The sequence below is a fragment of the Mytilus trossulus genome, chromosome 9 (assembly GCF_036588685.1).
Source record: "Mytilus trossulus isolate FHL-02 chromosome 9, PNRI_Mtr1.1.1.hap1, whole genome shotgun sequence".
In the NCBI taxonomy this organism is placed as follows: domain Eukaryota; kingdom Metazoa; phylum Mollusca; class Bivalvia; order Mytilida; family Mytilidae; genus Mytilus; species Mytilus trossulus.
This window is the reverse complement of record NC_086381.1, coordinates 37,642,640-37,666,141: the sequence shown is the minus strand read 5'-3', so window position 1 is coordinate 37,666,141 and position 23,502 is coordinate 37,642,640. Positions and strand designations below refer to the sequence as shown.

The window sequence follows — 23,502 nt, the reverse complement described above, 5'->3', positions numbered from 1 at the left end:
CAAAGGCGTCTATGTTAGGTGGAATGACATATAAAGTTTACACTAAACTGTATACATCAATGGTAGAGCCTGTTCTTCTCTATGGTAGTGGTATTTGGGGAACTAAAGCGTTTAGTGCCATATCGACAATTCAGAACCGGGCCTGTAAATTCTTTTTGTCCGTAGGAAAACGAACGTCTAATTTAGCATCACGCGGCGATATGGGCTGGACGTCGTGCTTTACAAAACAGCGAATTAACTTCTGTAGGCTTTTGTGTAGACTTTTACGCTCTGATCAACATAGAAACTGTACTAAAATACTTAAATGGACTTCAAGGTATAGAAAGGGTTGGGCTTTCCAAGTGCACAAAACTGTTGATTTGCTAAATGTGAGAGATCTTGTGTACGATTTATCTGTATCTACAAAAACTGTAATGCGTACAATTAGCGAAAAAATAACTGTATTAGATAACACGGAATGGAACGAGGAAGTCTTTAATGATCGACATAACTCACAGAACGGAAACAAATTACGAACTTATAGGCAATACAAACAAAGTGTGAAAACCGAACAATACGTCCGTTTGAACATTTCCAAAACTGAGCGACGTACAATGGCTCTGTTTCGCTCCGGTTCACTTCCACTTGCGTGTGAGACGGGAAGAAACTACAGGCCGCCTACACCCATTGAAGACCGAATATGTGTGCTTTGCGAAACCAACAGCATAGAAACAGAAAAACATTTTCTAATGGAATGCTCATTATATGACGATCTTCGATACAATTTGTTTAATGAATGCTCAAAACTTATTGAAAACTTTCAAGATTTTAATTCAAACAGAAAATTTATTGAAATTATGAATTGTACCAATATCCAGTATTATTTTTGCAAATGTTTACATAAATTTTATTTACGTAGAAAACTATTTTTACAGTAATATTTTTCATTAATCAATTTTTAATGCATTTATTTATAAGATTTTTACCCAATTTTATAGTATTTCATATTTCATAGTTAATACATATCTTTTTTTTTTTTTTTTTTAAACTAAGAATTATTTATATTTTAAGCTACTTGTTCCATTTAGATAAAACTTTTATGTGATTACTTACAAGTTTAAATAGTATATTTTTGTATATATTTTGGTTTTAAGAATCAAGTGTCTCATAAGTCATTTTTTGGCTGGATATTGATTGTTGTATGTATTTATATGTATATTGTGTGAATGTCTTGTTTCAATCAATATGTGACACTATAATAAACAATAAAAAAAAAAAAAAAAAAAAATTTAAATTTTTTTTTTAATAAATTGAAAGATAATTCAATTTACGATCCACCAGAACCTCCAAAATTCACATAACATAGAAATATTTGGATGGAAAAAAAACAGTGTGTCCAGTCTCAAATAATAGCTAATCATGTATTGATTTTGAAAATATAATGTTTAAAGCACTTTTTGCATCAGCTAATGGAGATAAGAAGTGATTTATAGTGTCAAATAATAGCTGATTTGAGATGATCTAATATATATAGATTCTTACATTGATACCAGTGGATTATCGGATGTATCCAATCGAGATAGTTAAATTATCAATTTTAAAGTCCGAGCCGCCTCGGCGAGGACTTTAAAATTTATAATTTAACTATCGAGATTGGATAAATCCGATAATCCACGAGTAACTATGTAAGAATCTGTTTCTCTAATGATTAAAAAGACATTTTCTTTTTTTGTTAACCGAAAATCCCCTTCGAGTGCCTTTCACATTGCACGAAGTTGTCAATTTCGTTAACACCTGTTATCCTATTTTGATTCATTCAGTTAGCTAAAAAGGTCATGACCCTTAAAATCATCCAATGATCTTTTGAGATCACCAGCAACCACACGTTGATTAATTTTTTTTATACAATGGGTTCGGAAAGGGATAAATTTCCATAGAGTTAGAGAAATATATATATATATTTTAAAAAGTAAAAAACACAAAAAATCACATCATAAATCGATCATTGTTTCTGTTAGCGCTTTCACCGCATCTCCAGCGGTTCATCAGACATAATTGTTATCGTTAATAGTAACGACTTGTGACGTTACGTTAATATATATAAATATATAAACGAGTCTAAATTGAAAACTACGTTCAAACCTATGATTGCGTTGGATAAAAACCGCAATTTTTATACGTGTGCATGTAAAACAAATTTTGTTGTAGAAGGGTCTAAAAACAGCACAAACAACATTTTCCAAATGACCAAAAATAGTGAAAAAGTATATTTAACCAAAACGCATTTGACTAACAGGTCGAACAACTGATGTTCTTTAACCCTGCTGACTGCCATTGGCGATTGCCAAATAAATTGATCAGAAGATGTTACAAAATGGATCTTGATATAATTTAATACTAAACAGATAAAAATTAACTTGTGGCCACGATGTTATGCCACAAACATACGGTGTCAATATGTTTTTAGTACACCAGATCCGGATTTCGACAATAAATGTCTCTTCAGTGATGTTAGGGATCGAAACGGTATTTGGAAGGCCATATGAAAAGTACCCTCATTTTTTAAATAGACTCTTGAATTTTAAAAGTCAATATAGGATGAACGGATCATATAAACCGGAGGGAAAATATGATACAAGCCCAAACGAAAAATATAAACGAGTCTAAATTGAAAACTACGTTCAAACCTATGATTGCGTTGGATAAAAACCGCAATTTTTATACGTGTGCATGTAAAACAAATTTTGTTGTAGAAGGGTCTAAAAACAGCACAAACAACATTTTCCAAATGACCAAAAATAGTGAAAAAGTATATTTAACCAAAACGCATTTGACTAACAGGTCGAACAACTGATGTTCTTTAACCCTGCTGACTGCCATTGGCGATTGCCAAATAAATTGATCAGAAGATGTTACAAAATGGATCTTGATATAATTTAATACTAAACAGATAAAAATTAACTTGTGGCCACGATGTTATGCCACAAACATACGGTGTCAATATGTTTTTAGTACACCAGATCCGGATTTCGACAATAAATGTCTCTTCAGTGATGTTAGGGATCGAAACGGTATTTGGAAGGCCATATGAAAAGTACCCTCATTTTTTAAATAGACTCTTGAATTTTAAAAGTCAATATAGGATGAACGGATCATATAAACCGGAGGGAAAATATGATACAAGCCCAAACGAAAAATATAAATGAGTCTAGATTGAAAACTACGTTCAAACCTATGATTGCGTTGGATAAAATCCGCAATTTTTATACGTGTGCATGTAAAACAAATTTTGTTGTAGAAGGGTCTAAAAACAGCACAAACAACATTTTCCAAATGACCAAAAATAGTGAAAAAGTATATTTAACCAAAACGCATTTGACTAACAGGTCGAACAACTGATGTTCTTTAACCCTGCTGACTGCCATTGGCGATTGCCAAATAAATTGATCAGAAGATGTTACAAAATGGATCTTGATATAATTTAATACTAAACAGATAAAAATTAACTTGTGGCCACGATGTTATGCCACAAACATACGGTGTCAATATGTTTTTAGTACACCAGATCCGGATTTCGACAATAAATGTCTCTTCAGTGATGTTAGGGATCGAAACGGTATTTGGAAGGCCATATGAAAAGTACCCTCATTTTTTAAATAGACTCTTGAATTTTAAAAGTCAATATAGGATGAACGGATCATATAAACCGGAGGGAAAATATGATACAAGCCCAAACGAAAAATATAAATGAGTCTAGATTGAAAACTACGTTCAAACCTATGATTGCGTTGGATAAAATCCGCAATTTTTATACGTGTGCATGTAAAACAAATTTTGTTGTAGAAGGGTCTAAAAACAGCACAAACAACATTTTCCAAATGACCAAAAATAGTGAAAAAGTATATTTAACCAAAACGCATTTGACTAACAGGTCGAACAACTGATGTTCTTTAACCCTGCTGACTGCCATTGGCGATTGCCAAATGAATTGATCAGAAGATGTAACACAATGGATCTTGATATAATTTAATACTAAACAGATAAAAATTAACTTGTGGCCACGATGTTATGCCACAAACATACGGTGTCAATATTTTTTTAGTACACCAGATCCGGATTTCGACAATAAATGTCTCTTCAGTGATGTTAGGGATCGAAACGGTATTTGGAAGGCCATATGAAAAGTACCCTCATTTTTAGAAAAAAAATACCCTCATTTTTTAAATAGACTCTTGAGTTTTAAGAGTCAATATAGGGTGAACGGATCATATAAACCGGTGGAAAATATGATACAAGCCCAAACGAAAAAATATAAACGAGTCTAAATTAAAAACTACGTTCAAACCTATGATTGCGTTGGATAAAAACCGCAATTTTTATACGTGTGCATGTAAAACAAATTTCGTTGTTGAAGGGTCTAAAAACAGCACAAACAACATTTTCCAAAAGACCACAAAAGTGAAAAAGTATATTTAAACAAAACGCATTTGACTTACAGGTCAAACAACTGATGTTCTTCAACCCTGCTGACTGCCATTGGCGATTGCCAACTAAATTGATCACAAGATGTAACAAAATGGATCTTAATATAAATTTAATACTAAACAGATAAAAATCAACTTGTGGCCACGATGTTATACCAGATCCGAATTTCGACAATAAATGTCTATTCAGTGATGTCAGGGATCGAAACGGTATTTGGAAGGCCATATGAAAAGTACCCTCATTTTTAGAAAAAAGTACAATCATTTTTTAAATAGACTCTTGAATTTTAAGAGTCAATATAGGATGAACGGATCATATAAACCGGAGGGAAAATATGATACAAGCCCAAAGGAAAACATATAAACGAGTCTAAATTGAAAACTACGTTCAAACATATGATTGCGTTGGATAAAAACCGCAATTGTTATATATATATATGTATCTCCCTCGTGCAAAGCTCTGATTTCTTTCATGGATTTGGCTATACCTTTTGGACCTTTTGGATTATAGCTCTTCATCTTTTATATAAGGTTGGATTTCAAATATTTTGGCCACGAGCATCACTGAAGAGACATGTATTGTCGAAATGCGCATCTGGTGCAAGAAAATTAGTACCGTTAATTTCATTTATACGTGATCATATAAAACTAATTTCGTTGTAGAAGGGTCTTAAAACAGCACAAACAACATTTTCCAAAAGACCACAAAAGTGAAAAAAGTATATTTAAACAAAACGCATTTGACTAACAGGTCGAACAACTGATGTTCTTCAACCCTGCTGACTGCCATTGACAATTGCCATTGTTTCTTTATACTGTTGCTTAAGATAATGAAGACAAGCAGTTTCTACCAAAAGTTAAATCTGATTGACCTTTTCAAGATCATATGTGTACCAACCTCATACAAAAGACCACATGACTTTATCATGTATACATATGAGTCTATAGCATACATCAAATTCTAGAACATCAAATTTACCTTTAACCTTGAACTGAATTTCAAGGTCTTTAAGTGCGGACCTCAAATCCAACGACTTTGGTCTCACTATATACGAGACATGATTTCTATTCCATGACCAACACAACTTAGTCTATGTTTTAGAGGTGAAGAAACTCTCATCAAATGTCAACGAACCTTTTGAATCAAAACAGGTCACAACTAACAGATTTGTAACAAAAAAAGTATTTGTCGTCATCGTATACGGTTTAAGAAAGATCATGAACTTGACCTTTGATCTTGACCTAATTTTCTACTTGATGGACCAAAAAAAAAACTAAATTCAAAAGTCTCTATAACTTATGACGTACCAGTTACAATTACATTTCATTCATTTTAGAAGGGAATATAACTCTCATGTGGAGTCTACGGAACGCTTCGGTCAACAATTATGTTGGGAATCCTGAGGATTAATAACGAGCAAAATAGAGAAAAAAATCGTTTATATCTAAAAAAAAAATAGGGGAAAGGCGTTTAATCAAAATTGACATGTAAAAAACATTAAATTAAAACATTTACTGTTTCTTTAACATCTGCATTAATTAAGTTGATATGATTTGGAACAGATTCATAAACGTACCGGTATTTTTGTAAACCAGCGTTTATACAAGCATATTATTATATAATGATTCGATACTAGAACCGATATTTAAATCTTAGCCGGAACACAACTTGAACGTTTAAAAGAAATACATAGAGTTCACACATATCCAATACAATTTAACACCTAGGTCTCCATCAAAATACGAACCTACACAATGTACGTATATCTCTGGTGTTTTGCATGTATTATTGAATGGACTATAAGGCGGTTAAAAAGAAATTACGGCCACAAATCTGGATTTTGAGCAAATGTATAAAATTTCGACCTCATTTTACTCAAAAAGTAGCACATGAAGGTATATTTTTTATTACGTATTTGATTTAATCAGGTAAAAAATACCCTATATGCAAATTTTCATGAACTTGTAAATACAGGATAAAAACTGTATCGTATCCCCTTTACAATACCAACTATCAGATGGTCTCTTTATTGATATTGTAAAATATCAGCTGCGAGTCATAGTATGAAAGAAAATATCGATTGAGCGCAGCGAACGTGTTAAAAAAGACTTCATATTGTGTTGGCTACAATGTACCTGATATTTCACAATATCTATATAGTCTTTGCATGATAGAATAAATTGACCAAACTTATCATTGTTCAATTATAGTGACGTCGATGATATGTCCAGGTCAAAGTTATAAGAGCCAGGTCAACGTATTTGATTTCACAAAGCCGTGATATGCAATTTGATGAAGAGTTGAGCAGAGTGATATCGACGTTCGAAACACCTAAAAGTGCATATTAGGCAACGTCGAGATGTTCAATGTGTGTTTAATATAGTTTTTATATAGTATAGTATAGCTTGAAGATATGTTTCTTCAAGCATTTTGTTGGCTATAGTTCAATAAGGAAACAGATTGTCAAGACTTGTCCGAACAGATTTATACATGCAATCCAGTACAAAAATATACGTGCTTTTAGGTGAATTGTCTGTATAACTATACACAGTTATGCCTATATCATTTAAATATAGAATTCCACTTCACCTTTAATAGTTTATCTTCTTTATACTTATTGTTTCGAGTGAATTAGGGCATTGACACAATTGGTGCTAAAATGAATTTATTTTGGCAGATTTCTTCTATGTGTTTACTTTTAAAGACTGTAAAGTCTACATTCAAAAGTGAAGAACTGAAGAGCATACTAAACGGCCCAAATAGTATGATTTCATTTGAGCAAGTTAGGCTGTTAGAGGAATTATTGACGACTAAATTTCATTCTAAATTCAAGAAAATGGAAAATGAACACCGCCGTCATTTGCAGACAATAACAAAAGTCGAGGAAACTCTTCTGCAGCAACAGAAAGAAATCAATCGTTTGAAACACGTGGAGAGAACATTGAAGAAAGAGCAAAAAAAGACAGCAAGACTTATAGAAAGTGTTGAACAATTATCATACCTGTGCAACTTGTACCAAACGGATAGAAGCATCAGCCAATCTGATATTTTCAACAACAAAACACGTCAACAATTTGACTCCGATGCCGTTTCTAGACACTCTAATCCTGGAAATCTAAGCAAAGAGAGAGATAAACTGAACAATAAATTCCCGACAGAAGCTGAAGAAAACGAAATGATGGTTAACAACCAGAAGCGGGAAGACAATGATAATACAGGTAAATAGAAATAAAGGTCTGACTTTTTTTTTATTGTTTTAACATTAATTTTTACACATGTGAATTGACCATATGTTGTGTCCTCAGTCAAAATAATTGTTTGCTTTTGGTAAACTAAGTTTAAATAATAAATGGGGAAAAATAATAAAATGCAGGTAGTTCTATATCTAAGGGACGTGCTAACTACATTCATGTCATTTGAACTCCGATGGATATTGGTCTTATTGGTAATCATATCATATATCTCAAAACTTTCTGAAAATTTACAGAAATGTTACATGGCATGTTCAAAATGGCCGCTGTTACCATATAAAAAGCAAAAATTTCAAAATGCTCCATACTTAATGAAACTTTAAAAAAAGGTTATTTGCAGATTCATCGTTCGACCTTTGAATTTTCAAAATGGCTGCAGTTACCCTGACAATAGGGGGACGAGGGCACCATCCGCTATTCACGGCTAGCAATGACAAATCTAGTTCTATCTGTATTTGTGATATTTAGATAACGAAATTCAATTTTGAAGATAAAATAAGCTAATCGTAATTACATATTATTAAAATATGATATGAAAGAGATGTATGATATTCAATGGTTTCAAACATGATTTTTCTTCTTTGTCTGTAGCAAAAAGTATACTTGGTGCTCCTGCATCCACTACTGAATCAACCGTGGGGTTTTATGCCTATATGACTCATAACGAAAACAACATTGGGCCACATCATAGTCTCATCTTTGATCATGTGGAAACTAACGTGGGTAGCAGCTACAATCGATATACTGGAGCATTCTCTGTGCCTATCGCAGGAGTGTACCTTTTTACATATTCCATATTTATGGAGATTGGCGGCTATGATTCTTTTGAAATCTCTATCAACGATGTATCCCGCGGAAGCATATTTGTTGATAACAACAGAGCTACTCAAAATGCTTACACAGGGTCAACAGGGGTTGCCATTTTAGTTTTAAATCAGGGGGATGCTTGTGTTATACGTACACATTCAAATTATCCACATGGCAAAGGAACAGTTCGCAGTGACGATCTAATGCGTACGTCATTTAGTGGAGCAAGCATTGGATCCGCGTAGTCTACTGATTTACCTTTAATGAATTTCAGAAGTAGTGACAAGATAATGAAATATGTTTTTTTTAAACGAACAATGAATTGTTTTCCTCCGAATTTTCGATTTTGAAATATGAATAGTGATTAGATTCTCTTATAATCGGGTTTGAACCTTTGAATAAATTTGAAGAGGAAAAATATAGTAGTTGTTTTGCATTCGTTCCTAATCTTATGGCAATGTGTGTACAACTGATGCATTGGATACCAATTTTCATACCTTATAGTTGACGCTAGAGCTAGCGACCAAATATGACCAGCTAATGTAATGCAGCAAATTGAAGCTTTTAAATACACTAAAAGCACCAGAACTGACGAAATTTTCATATGAGGTTATAATCCAAGATGCATAGATAAATCGTTATATGCGTCAATGTTACCTTTCAATTGTTTCACTCTCAAATAATAAAATGTGATTAAGTATATGAAGAATTTCTCTTATTGGTGTATCTACTTCACGGTGGGGAAGATGAAATAAGTCTCACAGACCAGTCTCTGTAATAGACGATTGGAAATCTTTTCTTTTTCAATGGCAATCGGGAACGCAGACACACATAAGTTAGACACGATAGGCAAAACGATTTATTTAATTGCAAATAAGAACACAGACCTTATTAATATTCCGTACCGGTATAAAACATACATGTAAGGGGGATGTGTTATGATTTTAATGAGACGACTGCCCCCGAAGTTCAAATGATTTGAATGTTAGTAAATATTTCCAAACGTATGGACTTCAACTACAAAAAAAAAGCATACCGTATAGTCGGCTAATTCTGATCACTAAGACAACTTTAATTTTTATATATCAAATATTGATTAGTATTGAGCAGTATATTCATTTCAGAAGTTATTGAAAATTCGGGACCATTAAAGAAAATGTCTTATATTTATATCTTCTTGGCAGAAACATTCATTACTATACTTATCATCGCTTTGTAATGAATGAGCTCGTACATATATGATAGTGTAATATTATTATTGTATTTTGTTGATTGGTTGTTTTTTTTAGTGTAGAAATTCTTAGACGAATAATAATGTGAACAACTCAGTGAGGCTATTTCCTTTTTTCTCCAATGTTTTCGTGTTATCAGTGAGTTGATGAGCGACTAGAGAGATGCAATACGGTATAATGCGAAAACAAGATTGTCTTCGAGTTATCAGGTGCAAAACATGTATTATATGTGCCAGGATTGAACTAAACGGAAAGAAGACGACACCATCATATCATTAGGCTTAGAGGAAATATGAAGACAAGTATTTTCTAAATTGCTATCTTTGGTATTTTTTTAAGGAAGAGCCGTTTTAAATGTGTTATGAGACATTAACAAGTAAAACAATCAGTTTGAAAAACCCAGAAAAACAGATAAAGTAATAAATAAAATTGCTTTAGCCGACCGCAAAATCACTCACAGAGGAGGTATAATGAGCGATTGAAATTCTTAAAAAGGAAATTAGGAAAAAAAGAAGCCAGTATATATATAAGAAAAGACGGGTGTAATTATGTACAGACAAAACACAATGACGAACCATGATAATGCTTTGGTCGGTTGTTGTCTCTTTGAAACATTCAACGATGATTTTCATTCTTAATTTTATCATATTTTTTTTTATGAAAACTAATTACTACTTCGGTTGTAATTCACAAAAATGGCTACCTGCTACCCCTTTTTTCTAACAGACAAAAGTTGTTATAAGTATAATGATGTTATACCTCTTGTTATTGTGCGACTGAATTATATCGAGATAAAACAATATTGAAACAAGAATGTGTCCCAAGTACACGGATGCCCCACCCGCACTATAATTTTCTATGTTCAGTGGACCGTGAAAATGGGATAAAATCTCTAAGTTGGCATTACAATTAGAAAGATAATAGCATATAGAGAACTTGTTTACTAAGTTTCAAGTTGATTGGACTTCAAATTCATCAAAAAATACCTCGATCCAAAACTTTAACCAGAAGCGGGACAGACGAACGAACGAACGAACGAACGGACGGACGGACGGACGGACGGACGGAAGAACGACGGAACGAACGGACGGACGAACAAACGGATGTACAGACTAGAAAACATAATGCCTATAAATGGGGCATACAAACATAATGCCTATACATGTAAATGGGGCATAAAAACACAATATTAATCACAATAGCTCTCTGTTGCATATTTTCAAAATTCCAAGCGTGATTAGATTTAATTTGTATAAAAAAATTTGCTTTAAAAAAATACTTTTATTTGATTGGTTTAGCTTAGGTACTAGTCTAATGTAAATATTCATAGCCAATGCATCATAGATTGAACTGCGTGTAAATTTTTAGAGGTTTTCAAACTTGCCATATATCAATAAATGTTGACATTTAATCAAAATTTAAAAAAAAAGATATGGAACACGAAGGTTATAATATACATTGTAATTGTTGCATTTAGCGTCTGCATTTTTACTCAAATATTTTATGATTTGGATCACCACTTTCTTCGATTGTGAAATCTCTTATAAAGCAAATATCCAATTCACTTCTAGGTTAATATTAATCTAACATGGAGTTATTTTTTCTATTACAAAATGGGTTTCATTTGAGTAACAGGGATTTATATATTAAATATATATAGTGTGTTCACTTTACCTTTACAATTGTCCTATGTTTCCTTACAATAACAAGTAAAAAGTTAATACAACATCTGTCGCCATGCATTGATCTCGTAAAAAATGAAAATATATAATCAAAAGTGATTAGTTTTAGTAGGTTTTATTTTAAGTTGTTTATCGTCCTTTCATATTTATAATCTGTCAAATAAAATAAAGCTTCAATCTGTAATTTTCTCATCAAACTAATAATTTGGGGTATTTTGCCAATGCAACAACTCTCCACAAAAGATCAAATGATATAGAAGTGAATTCAGTCTGTTTGTTTATTTTTAAATCTTTAATACTACTAAAACATATGAAGCAAAAGTGGACCTGACACTAACCATTTCTAAGTTTAAGAAAGACACTGACCACATCATGGCTAAACAGCAATCTAAACAACTATTACAGAAAAATAAACGTTCACATACATGAGACTACTATATATTATGTTTAGATTTCAAAGCATGATTTACTAAATATAGAGAAACTTAGTAAAAGAGAGGCAAAATATACCAGAGGAACATTCAAACTCTAAAGTCGAATATGAACTTACAACTTACAACGACATGTTAAAAAAAAGACAAACAGACAAACTAGTACACAATCGGCAGTGGCGGATCCAGAACTTTTCATAAAAAGGGGGGGGGCGCGCTTACTCAGTGACCTAAGGGACCTACTCCAGTCATGATTCATTGGTTTCCTATATAATCAACCAAATTTATAGGTCTCTAGTATAGAATAGAATAGAATAGAATATCTTTTAAGGGGCATAGTGCATATACATTCATGACAATATATAGTTACAAACAATTACAAATACAATAAAGCAAAACAACAAAACAGTATGCTTTAAAAAGTTAGACATTTAAAATATTACTTACAGTATCCCAGTGTTATATTATAAATGTTTACTCAAGGCAGGTGTTTTGATAAGAAATAGCCAAGTTGTTTTAAAATATTAATAGACTCACAGTTTAATAGCCAAATAAATTTATTGACCATATCCAAGGAGTAAAAATTTTTACATTCTTTAAATATCAGATCAAATAACATGCCTCTATCCTTAGAGTATACAGGACATTCTATAAGAAAATGAAGTTCATCTTCCACTTTATTTAAATCGCATTTATCACAAATTCTTTGATGAACTTCTAATTTGGAATATCTCCCAGTTTCAATTTTTAGTCTATGAGATGAAATCCTGAATTTTGTGATAGCTTTTCTCAAATCAAAATTTTTCAAGATATTTAAATAATTTTCTTTACAAAATGATGTTTTAAACTGACAATATGTTCTTAGTTTTCCTTGGCTATTTTGGCTATAAGCATTTTCCCAAGATTTGACATAGGATACTTTTAAACAATTAAGTAAACATTTTCTGAATTTGTATTTACTAAAATTAATAAGTTACTAGGCAGGTCAATAATTTTACATAAGTGTCTGCCACTGCTATACCAACTATTGTGATTTTTATCATCTAAATCTTTAGAGGTTTGTAAGGCTTTATATAATAAAGAGTCCTCAGGCATATTTTCAATTCTAAAATAATAATTCAGTAAATTTTTCACAATACTAATATAAATAGGAAATCTACCTAGTTCAGAGAGTACAGCAAAATTGCTGCTCTTTCTGTTTACACCCAAAATAAATTTTGTTATTTTCATGTGTAATTTATCTGGTTCAAGATCTGAATAAATTTTATCTAAGACTATATCATTTCTAAATTTACTACTCTTTGGGTTAAATGTACCCCAAATTTCAGAGGAATATAAAGAAATAGGTTTGATCATGTGATCAAATAGATGTAGACTGGTAGTAATTTTTGGATGTGAACGAATAACATCTTTGCATAATTTATAATAGCCTTTTAGACTCTTTTTGTACAATTCCTGTCTTGCATGAGAGAAGACTCCTGAAGCCGAAAATATAAGGCCTAAATACTTGTAGTGCTGTACACATTCCAGTTCAACTTGCAGAAGAGTAAATTTTTCATTGATAAGTCTACCTTGCTTATTAAATACTAATTTTTTTGTTTAATTGGTGTTTATGTTTAAGCACCAGTCAGAGCAAAACTTATCAACATTTTTTAACTTAGATTGAAGACCATATGATGTGGTAGAGAGCAAAACAATATCATCAGCATACATTAAACAATTAATATTAGTATCACCCAAAATCAGATCATCATCAACATTATCAATATATGATGGAAAGTCATTTATAAAAATTTTGAAAAGATTAGGGCTTAGGTTATCACCTTGTCGAACCCCTAATTTATCTCTAAAAGAGTCAGTTAAAATTTTCCCAGCTTTGACACAAGTTGAGCTAACATTGTACATGTTCTTTATAATGTTGTAAAAATTTCCTCCTAATCCCATCTGTAATAGTTTATATTTAATACCACTATGTATGACTGAATCAAACGCCTTTTTAAAATCTATAAAACAGGCATACAATTTTTTACCTGTGGAAAGTACCGAGTCAATCAGATTTTTAAGCAAAAACATATGATCAGATGTTCTGGACTTTTTAACAAAGCCAATTTGAAACTCAGTAATTAGACTGTTTTGTAATAAATATTTGTCAAGTCTATCATTTAAGATTGTATTAAAAAAATATATATATATAGATTAATACTGAATTATTTTAAATAAATAAATAATCAGAAATGATAGATAGCAATGATTATACTTTAAGTTTGTTTGCCTCTTACTCTTTTAACATACATTTTTACGCACTAGGCGTACGGCAATGATACTGACGTTATAATAGATTAGTCTTATAAAATTCTGGACGAATCCTATATCATCTATATGCGGATATAATTCATGTCTGACCTATTTTGACTTTGTATTTTACAATCATGGCACGACAACATGAACAGCTGAATATTAGCCTTGATGAAAACAATCTTGAAAAAAGTGCACAAGCTATTTTAGATGTAATACGACCTCAATGGAAAACAGATAACATAAAATTTAAGGTTTGTAAGCAGTTGTCATCACTTATTTCGTCGCATTTGCAGCTATTTTGCACGCCTCTGAGGTTCGTTGACCCGGTTTGCTTCGTTTATCTCTTTATCGCTGACGTGTGATTTATCACTAACGAGTGATAATATCCATACCTGCCAACTTTTCAAAATGCCGATGGGGATTTTGTGTGCAAGATGGCTGTCATAGTCCTTAAAAACCTTCAAAGGGGCTGCTAATACATTTTAATGTTGTTTTTTGGCTTGCTTCTTCTTACTTTTCAGAAAGTCATTGTAAAATTAATTGTTTGGTTTAAATTGTTGACAAAATTGCTATTTCAAAATTTCAATTTGGGGGCGCCTCCATGGGGGAAATCCCCCACAAATAGTGACAGTTGGCAGGTATGAATATCAAGTTTGGACATAGGTTTTCGTAACATTGGGTGTTTCTATAAGAATACAAATTCGGGTTTGTTTGCCCCAAATCACATTCGCTTCCATTTACAGAATTGCTTTCTTTACAATAGCCTCCCCCTGCCCCCACACACACTATCACTCTTTTTATTGGTTTTGTGTTTTAGTAAGTGTGCATTGCTATAAATAAGTTTGTTTTAAAAATGTTTCACACTAAAGTATGAAAGTGATATTCTTTGAATGTAAACAGGGTTTCTTTAGTGTTTTGTTAGGCCTAATTATTTTGTCAAAATGCATATTAATGTATAACTAATGTCATGATGATCAAGACAAAGTTCATTCAAAGATATAGTTGTGGTCTTACTACGACTATAGAAGTTTTTAGTGACCTTGACTGGCTATACAGTCCTTGAATGGTAGGTATACGACTTCAAGTACATATGTACTATTCATACAGTATATATTTGTTTAGGGGCCAGCTGAAGGACGCCTCAGGGTGCGGGAATTTCTCTCTACATTGAAGACCTGTTGGTGACCTTCTGTTGTTGTTTTTTTAATTGGTCGGGTTGTTGTCTCTTTGACACATTCCCCATTTCCATTCTCAATTTTATTTTATTTCATTTTAGTCCAGTCAAACTTATAAATTTATAATAAGTCAGTGTTTTAGGAGGGGTTCTGATCCCGAAATCCTGGGCTTTAAAACACAAAATCCTGGGCTTAAAAAACACATAATCCTGAAGTCCTGAAATTTGAATAAAGAATTCCCAGATCCCGAAAGGGTCAATCCCTAAATCCTGTGCTTAAAAACACCTGATCCCGGGGTCCTGATAAAGGTCCTATCCCCCTCTTTTAGCTAGAAAGTTTGAACAAGGCACAGCACCCCTTTTTTATTGAGGCCCTTGCCTTTTTTCTGTCGTTTCTGCCCATTTATAGCAGTCCTCCCCCTCATATATGTTCATACTGTCAAAATATGAAAACGTACCTGTTGTGTATTAAAACATTCGTAAGTTTATCATGTTTGTTGTTAACACTTACTATAAGTGTGCCCCTCAAACATAAATTTACATGCCTAAATTAAGTTGTAACAGAGGGAGTACATGTAGCCACATGAACTTCAAAAAGTTACACAGAGGAGTTTGTTCAAAAAGTATTGAATTAACTACTCAATTTTATCTTTTACATGTATATGCTTAAATGTATAAATAGGGTTAAACAATTACCCTTTTTTTAATGACATCTACAGAGAGATAGATGTTTTATCTGATTATGTTTAAAATACCTGTTAAAATCAATCAGGGTTGAAGTTTTTAGTTGGTATGTTTCATTAAAATTTACCTGTACAGGTAACTCAGGTTTCTTTTAAAATTGACATTTCACCTTTATTGAAAATGTAGAATAAAATATTGTTTTACTCAATTTATTATAATTTTTTTTGTCTTGAATTTTTTTATTTATGTTTGGTTTTTGTCGAGCCTGCAACTTTTGTTGCAGAAAGCTCGACATAGGGATAGTTATCCGGCGGCGGCGGTGTTAGCTCACTTCTTAAAAGCTTTATATTTTAGAAGGTAGAAGACCTGGATGCTTCATACTTTGTATATATATGCCTCATGTTACGAACTTTCCGTCAGTCACATGTCCAATGTCCTTGACCTCATTTTCATGGTTCAGTGACTACTTGAAAAAAAAGTTAAGATTTTTTGTAATAAAATCTCTCTTATTATAAGTACCGGTAATTGGATAACTATATTTGGTATATGCATACCTTGCAAGGTCCTCATGCCTGTCAGACAGTTTTCACTTGACCTCGACCTCATTTCATGAATCAGTGAACAAGGTTAAGTTTTCGTGGTCAAGTCCATATCGCAGATACTATAAGCAATAGGTCTAGTATATTAGGTGTATGGAAGGACTATAAGGTGTACATGTCCAACTGGCAGGTGTCACCTGACCTTGACCTCATTTTCATGGTTCAGTGGTTATAGTTAAGTTTTTGTGTTTTGGTCTGTTTTTCTTATACTATATGCAATAGGTCTACTATATTTGGTGTATGGAATGATTGTCAGGTGTACATGTCTAGCTGACAGGTGTCATCTGACCTTGACCTCATTTTCATGGTTCAGTGGTCAAAGTTAAGTTTTTTAGTTTTAGTCTATTTTTCTAATACTTTATGCATTAGGTCAACAATATTTGGTATATGGAAATATTTTATGATCTATATGTCGATTACGCAGGTTTCATTTGACCTTGACCTTATTTTCACTGTCCATTGCTAAGTTTTAAGTGTTTGTGTTTTGGTCTGTTTTTCATTATTTATAAGCAATAAGTCAACTGTATTTGTAATATTGAAGAATTGTTAGCTGTGCATGTCTGCCTGGCATGGTTCATCAGACCTTGACCTCATTTTCATGGTTCATTGATCAATGTTTCATTTTCTTGGTTAATGTTGAGTTTATGTGACAGTTGTAATAAAGCTTTATATTTAGGTCTATCAAGATAGTATCAAGGATTAGTAAAGAAGTCGAGACATTTCAGTGTGTGCACTCTTGTTTTCATTCCTGATTATTTTTTGTTACTTATTCTTTTAATTTCTTCTTGGTAAGACTTAAGTATTTTTTTTAGTAAAAGGTTAATGTACATGATGTTTTATTATGCATTTATATTAAATGAATTATTCCTATTAATAATAACTAAAAATCATGCCAATGACATTTAAAAAAACCCAAGAAAGTAATTAAACAATAAAATTGAGAAAGGAAGTCAGTTTCTTAACAAAATAAGATGATCAATATCAATCCTTTTGCAATAAATTTTGATAACATCTAATACATGTAATATTATTCTGGAAAAATACAAGTATCATTTCATGTATATATATGGTTTAGGAAAAAACTAATTTTGTTTATCTAATTTTTTAAAAAATCTCAAAACAAGAGTTGTGCACAAACAATCACTGAAGAGACTTATTTTCCAAATGCCCACCTAGTTATCATCAAAATTTGATAAATTATTATTAAAAATGCTAATCATAATGATAAATGTTCTTATATCTGAATAAAGTGAATCTTATGAAAAGAAATTATTTAAAGAAATTGTCTTGAAACTTATCAAATATGTTATTTTCAGTTTAGTTAATTTCTGTCAAAATTTGTTTCCAGGAAAAATAAAGTACACTTCTAAAGATGGCGACACTTTTATGGTCTATTAATTAATTCATATTTTTTGGTGTATTATATTGTTGAAAGTGCTGGACTGGCATGGTACATATTCTTGGTATACATTTGCAAAGAATATATATGTCACTTGACCTAGGCCTTTTAGATAAAGTTAATAATTGCAGGGACTTGAATGAATTAATATAACCCTTTGAAGTCCTTGATAAAAAAAAAATTAAAGAAAAATCTAAGAATAAAAACTTATGATAAAAACTGTAAACTTGATTGTGTCAATAGGTAGAGAATAAAGGGTCATTATTTAGAAATAGAAAATAGTTGACATTATAAAATTCCTTAAAAGGATAGAATGGCCTAAAGACAATCTTGAATGCAGATCAGTCTATCTACAATAATAAACCATTTTGATTTTAGAAAATTAATTTGAGAAACACATTTCAATAGAAAAAGACAGGCACTGTAAATGTTTTCAGTTATATTTGAGTGATATTCATTTATTCTTCACTTACCAAAAATTAGACTTAATACATATAAAAAAATAACTTTAACTTTAATTTTTTAAAAATCATAGAAAAGGGATAATATCAAAACTAATAGGCTATTTGTTCAATTAGTTTTATTATTTCATTTAATTTTTGATTTTCTTGTTATAATCACAGTTAATAAATTTGACAAACACATACATGTATATTTTACCTGAGACACATGACCTGTATAATACATAATTTTAACACTTCAATGCATTTAAGATCCTTGACTAGTTTTTGATTAATACCTTGTGTATTAAAAAAGTAACAAGGGGTATGATGATGAACATATAGGGCCACCATGGTGAACATATTTTTTGGTGTCTTCTCATTTATCCAACTTTTTAAAATAAGGCATTCTCATTTAGCCAACTTTTTATTTTTGTTAATTATTGGGTTGTTTTTTTAGTAATAGAGTCTTTCTAAAATTTGACAGTAAATTTGTTCCTGTATGTTTTTATATTATCTAAAAAATATTATATAACAAGAATGTGTCCTCAGTACACGAATGCCCCACTCGCACTATCATTTTCTATGTTCAGTGGACCATGACATTGGGATTAAAACTCTTATTGTAGAGTCTTATAAAAACAACACTTTAGGTACTGCTGCAGAAATTTTATTGACCTCTGGCCAAGGGAAGCTAGCGAAATGGTACGGAACTGTTTGTAATTCATTAATAAACTTGACATTTTATATCCAGACGCCTTTATTTTCGTTTTTCTCCCAAAATTACACAAACGGAATAATCATAAGAGAGGATGTTAATGATGCGACTATACATGGTACCTATAGAGCGTTTAATAGTATAGATATATGGACCATAATTTGGTATTCGGCCTTTGGTTTCTTTTTGTATCCTTTTTTATAAGTTCTAAAATTTTAACCTTTTAATTTTGTGGGTTGTGTTGGTGTTAGAATAGTATGAATGGAACAATTGAGTTTTTCGAGAAAAAATTAATACATTTTGATTCACCGTTTACGTGACATGAAACCAAACAGGAAACCAATCTTCATTTTCTTTATTTTGCACAATATAATTCAAAAGGCATAAATAAACACCATTACTAGTGTTACTTGCTTCATGTAAATATTTAAAATCTATTTTCAATGTTATATTAAAGTTTTTTTTAAACCTGACAGGAAACCATTAGAAACCGAAAGCATTTTTTTAGTTTTATTTTATTGCAAAACCTGCTTAAAATAATCTGAACAGTATACTTTTTCTTAAAATCCATCTTAAATGTAACAGTATTATAAAACTCCTAAATATGTGCTTCGCCTTGTTTTAAAAACAATTAGTACAATTTATTCAGAATTTTCCATATTTTCTCCATTGATACAGGATACCATAATCGTTGTATCTTGATGTTTAAGCAAAAAAAATGTATTTATATTTGGTTTTGATATTCCAGTTATATACAATTTATTCCAAATCATTAGCAATGTAACATTCTTTAAATCCAGTAAAGAAAAAAACTTTTAACTTGGAATTAAAATCTTTAAATTAGGCACAATGTGATACTTGTGACCTGTACACCATCTACATGGTTTCCACATTTTAACCTACTTTAGTGGGCTAAAATCAATAAAGTACTTCCTTTCAAGTCATGCATGGTAAAAGTTTACTTCTCCTTTGACAAGTTTATTGCGTTTCTGATAAGTGTTTGCAGAACATGAATAAAAGATATTAATTAAAAACTGTGACAGGATTCCAACTTTGTACATTCTAAGTGTAACGGTATATTAACATGTATTTGTTATTAAATTATATTTATTCACCTAAAATATCCAGTAATATTTACTGCTGAAGTTAAATCAATCCAACGAGCATTGGTACAATGATAAGAGACGTAATTTCGATTGATTTTTCCAAGGACTCTTCACAGTCATTATCGGGAAACGAAGTGTGTTTCTAACGTCTGTCAAATATGAAATCGATTTTGTCAAGTCATTGGGCATTTATTTTCACACCGGATCGTAAGTAACATTATGCACATAGGAAAAATAACAGACCACCAGCGCAATTTCTTTGACAATTGTATTTTCCTCTTTTAAACAAGACGAAACAAGTCTACAGATTATGTTTGCTAACATCCCGTTGGAAACAAAAACAATGTTAAGGCCTAGTATTTCATACATCTGGCCGTAATGGCGTTATCACATGTTAGTCACGTGTTTCACGTATGACCAGAAATGGTTAGAACTTCAGGACAAAAACAATTTTAATAAATAACTGGAGTTCTGTTTCGTGTGAAATGTAACGCATAACGACAATGTAATTTTCTTACTGAATTATTACGAAGATCAAAACAAGAATGTAAATCATCTCGGATTTACCTGTTTGAACATCTCGCGAGAGTTCATATTTGCATATTGTTTTTAAGAATTCTATTACAACAAAGCAGATTACATCATCTAAAAATTGCGTTACGAAATCGGACACAAAAATCACGCCACTGTTCTTACATCTGCTACAAAAATACTTATAGTTCTCTGCATTTTCTTCTCACTATTCTTATTGGTCGATGTTCTTTGTTATTTGAAAGCAAAAGTTACGAATTTGTCGGTGACGATTATCTATAAACCAGTCAGCGTTATGCTCTTCGGAAGCAATAAGTAACGCGAGAAACGACACAAAAATACGGTTGTAGAATCTTTGAAATTCGTATATTTTAAATTTTTTTCTAGAAAAGAGTAGCATACACTTGTATGTTGATAAAAATAATGGCATCTTTAGATGTAGTTGCAACTTTTCTTACAGTAATTCACATTTTATCACTTTTCTATAGTTATAGGAAACGGAGCCCAATAGCAAATTATGGTCCATATATTGTTTGAATTTTGTTCTGTTCAGTCTTTGTGTAGTAAAACGTATTCAAATTATATTTTGTCCCATTTGTATCATTTGGTCAATAGAACAGTAAAAATGAAACGAAGGATCTATTACACAGAAAAAGCTCCATCTAATTGACAAATCTCTTCATGAATAAAAGTGCAATAGACTGATATTTTTCTATCCATTTCAAATTTTATTTAACGGTTAAAAAACTTTAAAATGCATTCAAATACTTAAAATTACATTAACTTAGTGTCAGTTGCACATTTAAACCTGCTATGCTAAATAATACTACAGAAAATTTAATCCAGGTATAATTTTCAGTCTTATTTTTCACCTGTCATTCAACCCAAACTCTAATTGAAAAACCCTTTGTTCTTGATTACCTTTGATCTCATCTATCCAACTTTTTTTTTACCTTTACAACCTAAAATTTTAAAAAGTTGGATAAATGAGAATGAACCTATTTTTTATGGCCACCATTAATAAGATAAAGTCACAGGTAGTACTGTACATGTTAAATTGCACTATTTCTGACTAGCACCCTGCCCTTTTCAAATTCTGGCAAGAACACTGTAAGTAAGTTTGAACCAGTCAAACTAATTGCAACAGAAAATGTTTTACTTCTAATCTACATCATTAAGCCCCAAATAAACACAGAAAAAAGTCCCTAATAATCTGACTTGACACGCTTGAGGAAAACTCAAATTTTGCATTTTTAATTTCTTATGGAAATTAGCATTGGAAAGGGAGATAACTCCACAAAAACTAGTCTTTTAAAGATTTTGTTTGATTTTTCTTAAAATTCATGTAAAATATGAAACTTTGATGGGGTCATACATTTTTTGTAAGTTCTTATTTGACTATATTATATAATCTTCTGCTCATGAACATGATGAAATGGACAAAACCTTAGTGTTATGGATATGTGGTTTTTTTTGCACATTTTTCATTAAAGAAATTACAAATTTATGGCTTAGTGACCATTTTGAAAAAATAATTTGAATATTTAAGAGATAACTGTATTGTATTTGAAGCTTTAAGGACGTCCATCGGTAGTTTTACTGTCGCAAATTTAGTTCACCTGGCGACGCGGAGCGGAGACAGGTAAACGGGTATTTGCGACAGTAAAACTAACGATGGACGTCCGAAAAGCTTCAAATACAATACAGTTATCTCTATTCTAATGCAAAACAAGTTTATAATTAAATTTCTATCATTATTTCAGTGTAAAATCTTCATAAAAGAAAATTCCGCGAAAAGATGTTATCTTCTTTGGTCCCTACACTAGGTGACGTCATAGGTATGCTTCCGTCGTCAAACATAAACACCGGGCGTTTTCTGGCTTCTATGCCGCTTCAGAATGCAATAAAATTTGATAAAAAGAAGATTTTTAGGCGCAACAAAGGAGTTTTTTTTTTTTTTTTGTAGAAATAACGTCAATATATTCCGAAATTCAAAATGTCGGCTTCCTTAGTTACAGACAAGGAGATATAGAATTTTACGCTTGCTGTCATCCAATCAGAACAATTGTTACAAAATGATTGCATTAGAATTGGTATTGTTTGATCTGTAAATTATATTTGTTCAGCATCTTCCTTGTGTAAAGAAACTTTTGACCCCAAAATGAAGAATAATTGCTTACTTTAATTTGAGATTCTTTACCTTGATATGCTGAAAAATCTAATTAATGGTCAACAAATGAATTATGAAATCTAGGTTGTAGATTGATAATAGATATGAAAACGTCTTGAGAGTTGTTTGTTTTACTCTGTTTTACTTTGTTTTTGAAGAAGGCTAAAATATTAAGAATCAATACATTCTGCTAAACATGCTAAATGAAGCTGTAAAGTTTTAATTTCGTATCATATTTTTTTTGATATTTCTGTCTTTTTTGCAGAGTTATCTCCCTTCTCAATCATTGTCAATGCAAATCTACATCATTTTTTCCATAGAAATTTAAAATCATGATTTTTTAGTTTTCTCAAATTTGATTTTATGGGACTTTTTTGTGTATATTTGGGATATGATGCTGAAGATTAAAACTTCAAAATCTTCTTTTGCAATTACTTCAAGGTTAGGGTCAAATGTTTGCTATATTGACTGGACTATTTGTTTTCTGACAATCATAAGACATTACAGATAAAGCAG

General features: G+C 31.5%; 2 protein-coding genes across 2 annotated transcripts in view; both read left to right on the top strand.

Annotated features, from left to right (window-relative positions):
- The first annotated feature begins 7,300 nt into the window (after positions 1–7,300).
- LOC134684593 (complement C1q tumor necrosis factor-related protein 3-like) lies at positions 7,301–8,767 on the top strand. Its single transcript, XM_063543890.1, has 2 exons — positions 7,301–7,682; positions 8,307–8,767. Exons 1-2 carry the CDS (start codon positions 7,301–7,303, stop codon positions 8,765–8,767), a joined length of 843 nt encoding a protein of 280 aa, XP_063399960.1.
- Positions 8,768–14,275: 5,508 nt separating this feature from the next.
- Positions 14,276–23,502, top strand: part of LOC134685668 (ethanolamine kinase 1-like) — a 31,117-nt gene continuing 21,890 nt past the window's right edge. The window contains exon 1 of the mRNA XM_063545628.1: positions 14,276–14,416. Within this exon, the coding sequence (XP_063401698.1) occupies positions 14,297–14,416 (120 nt within the window). The 5' untranslated portion in view covers positions 14,276–14,296. The remainder of the gene's footprint in view (positions 14,417–23,502) is intronic.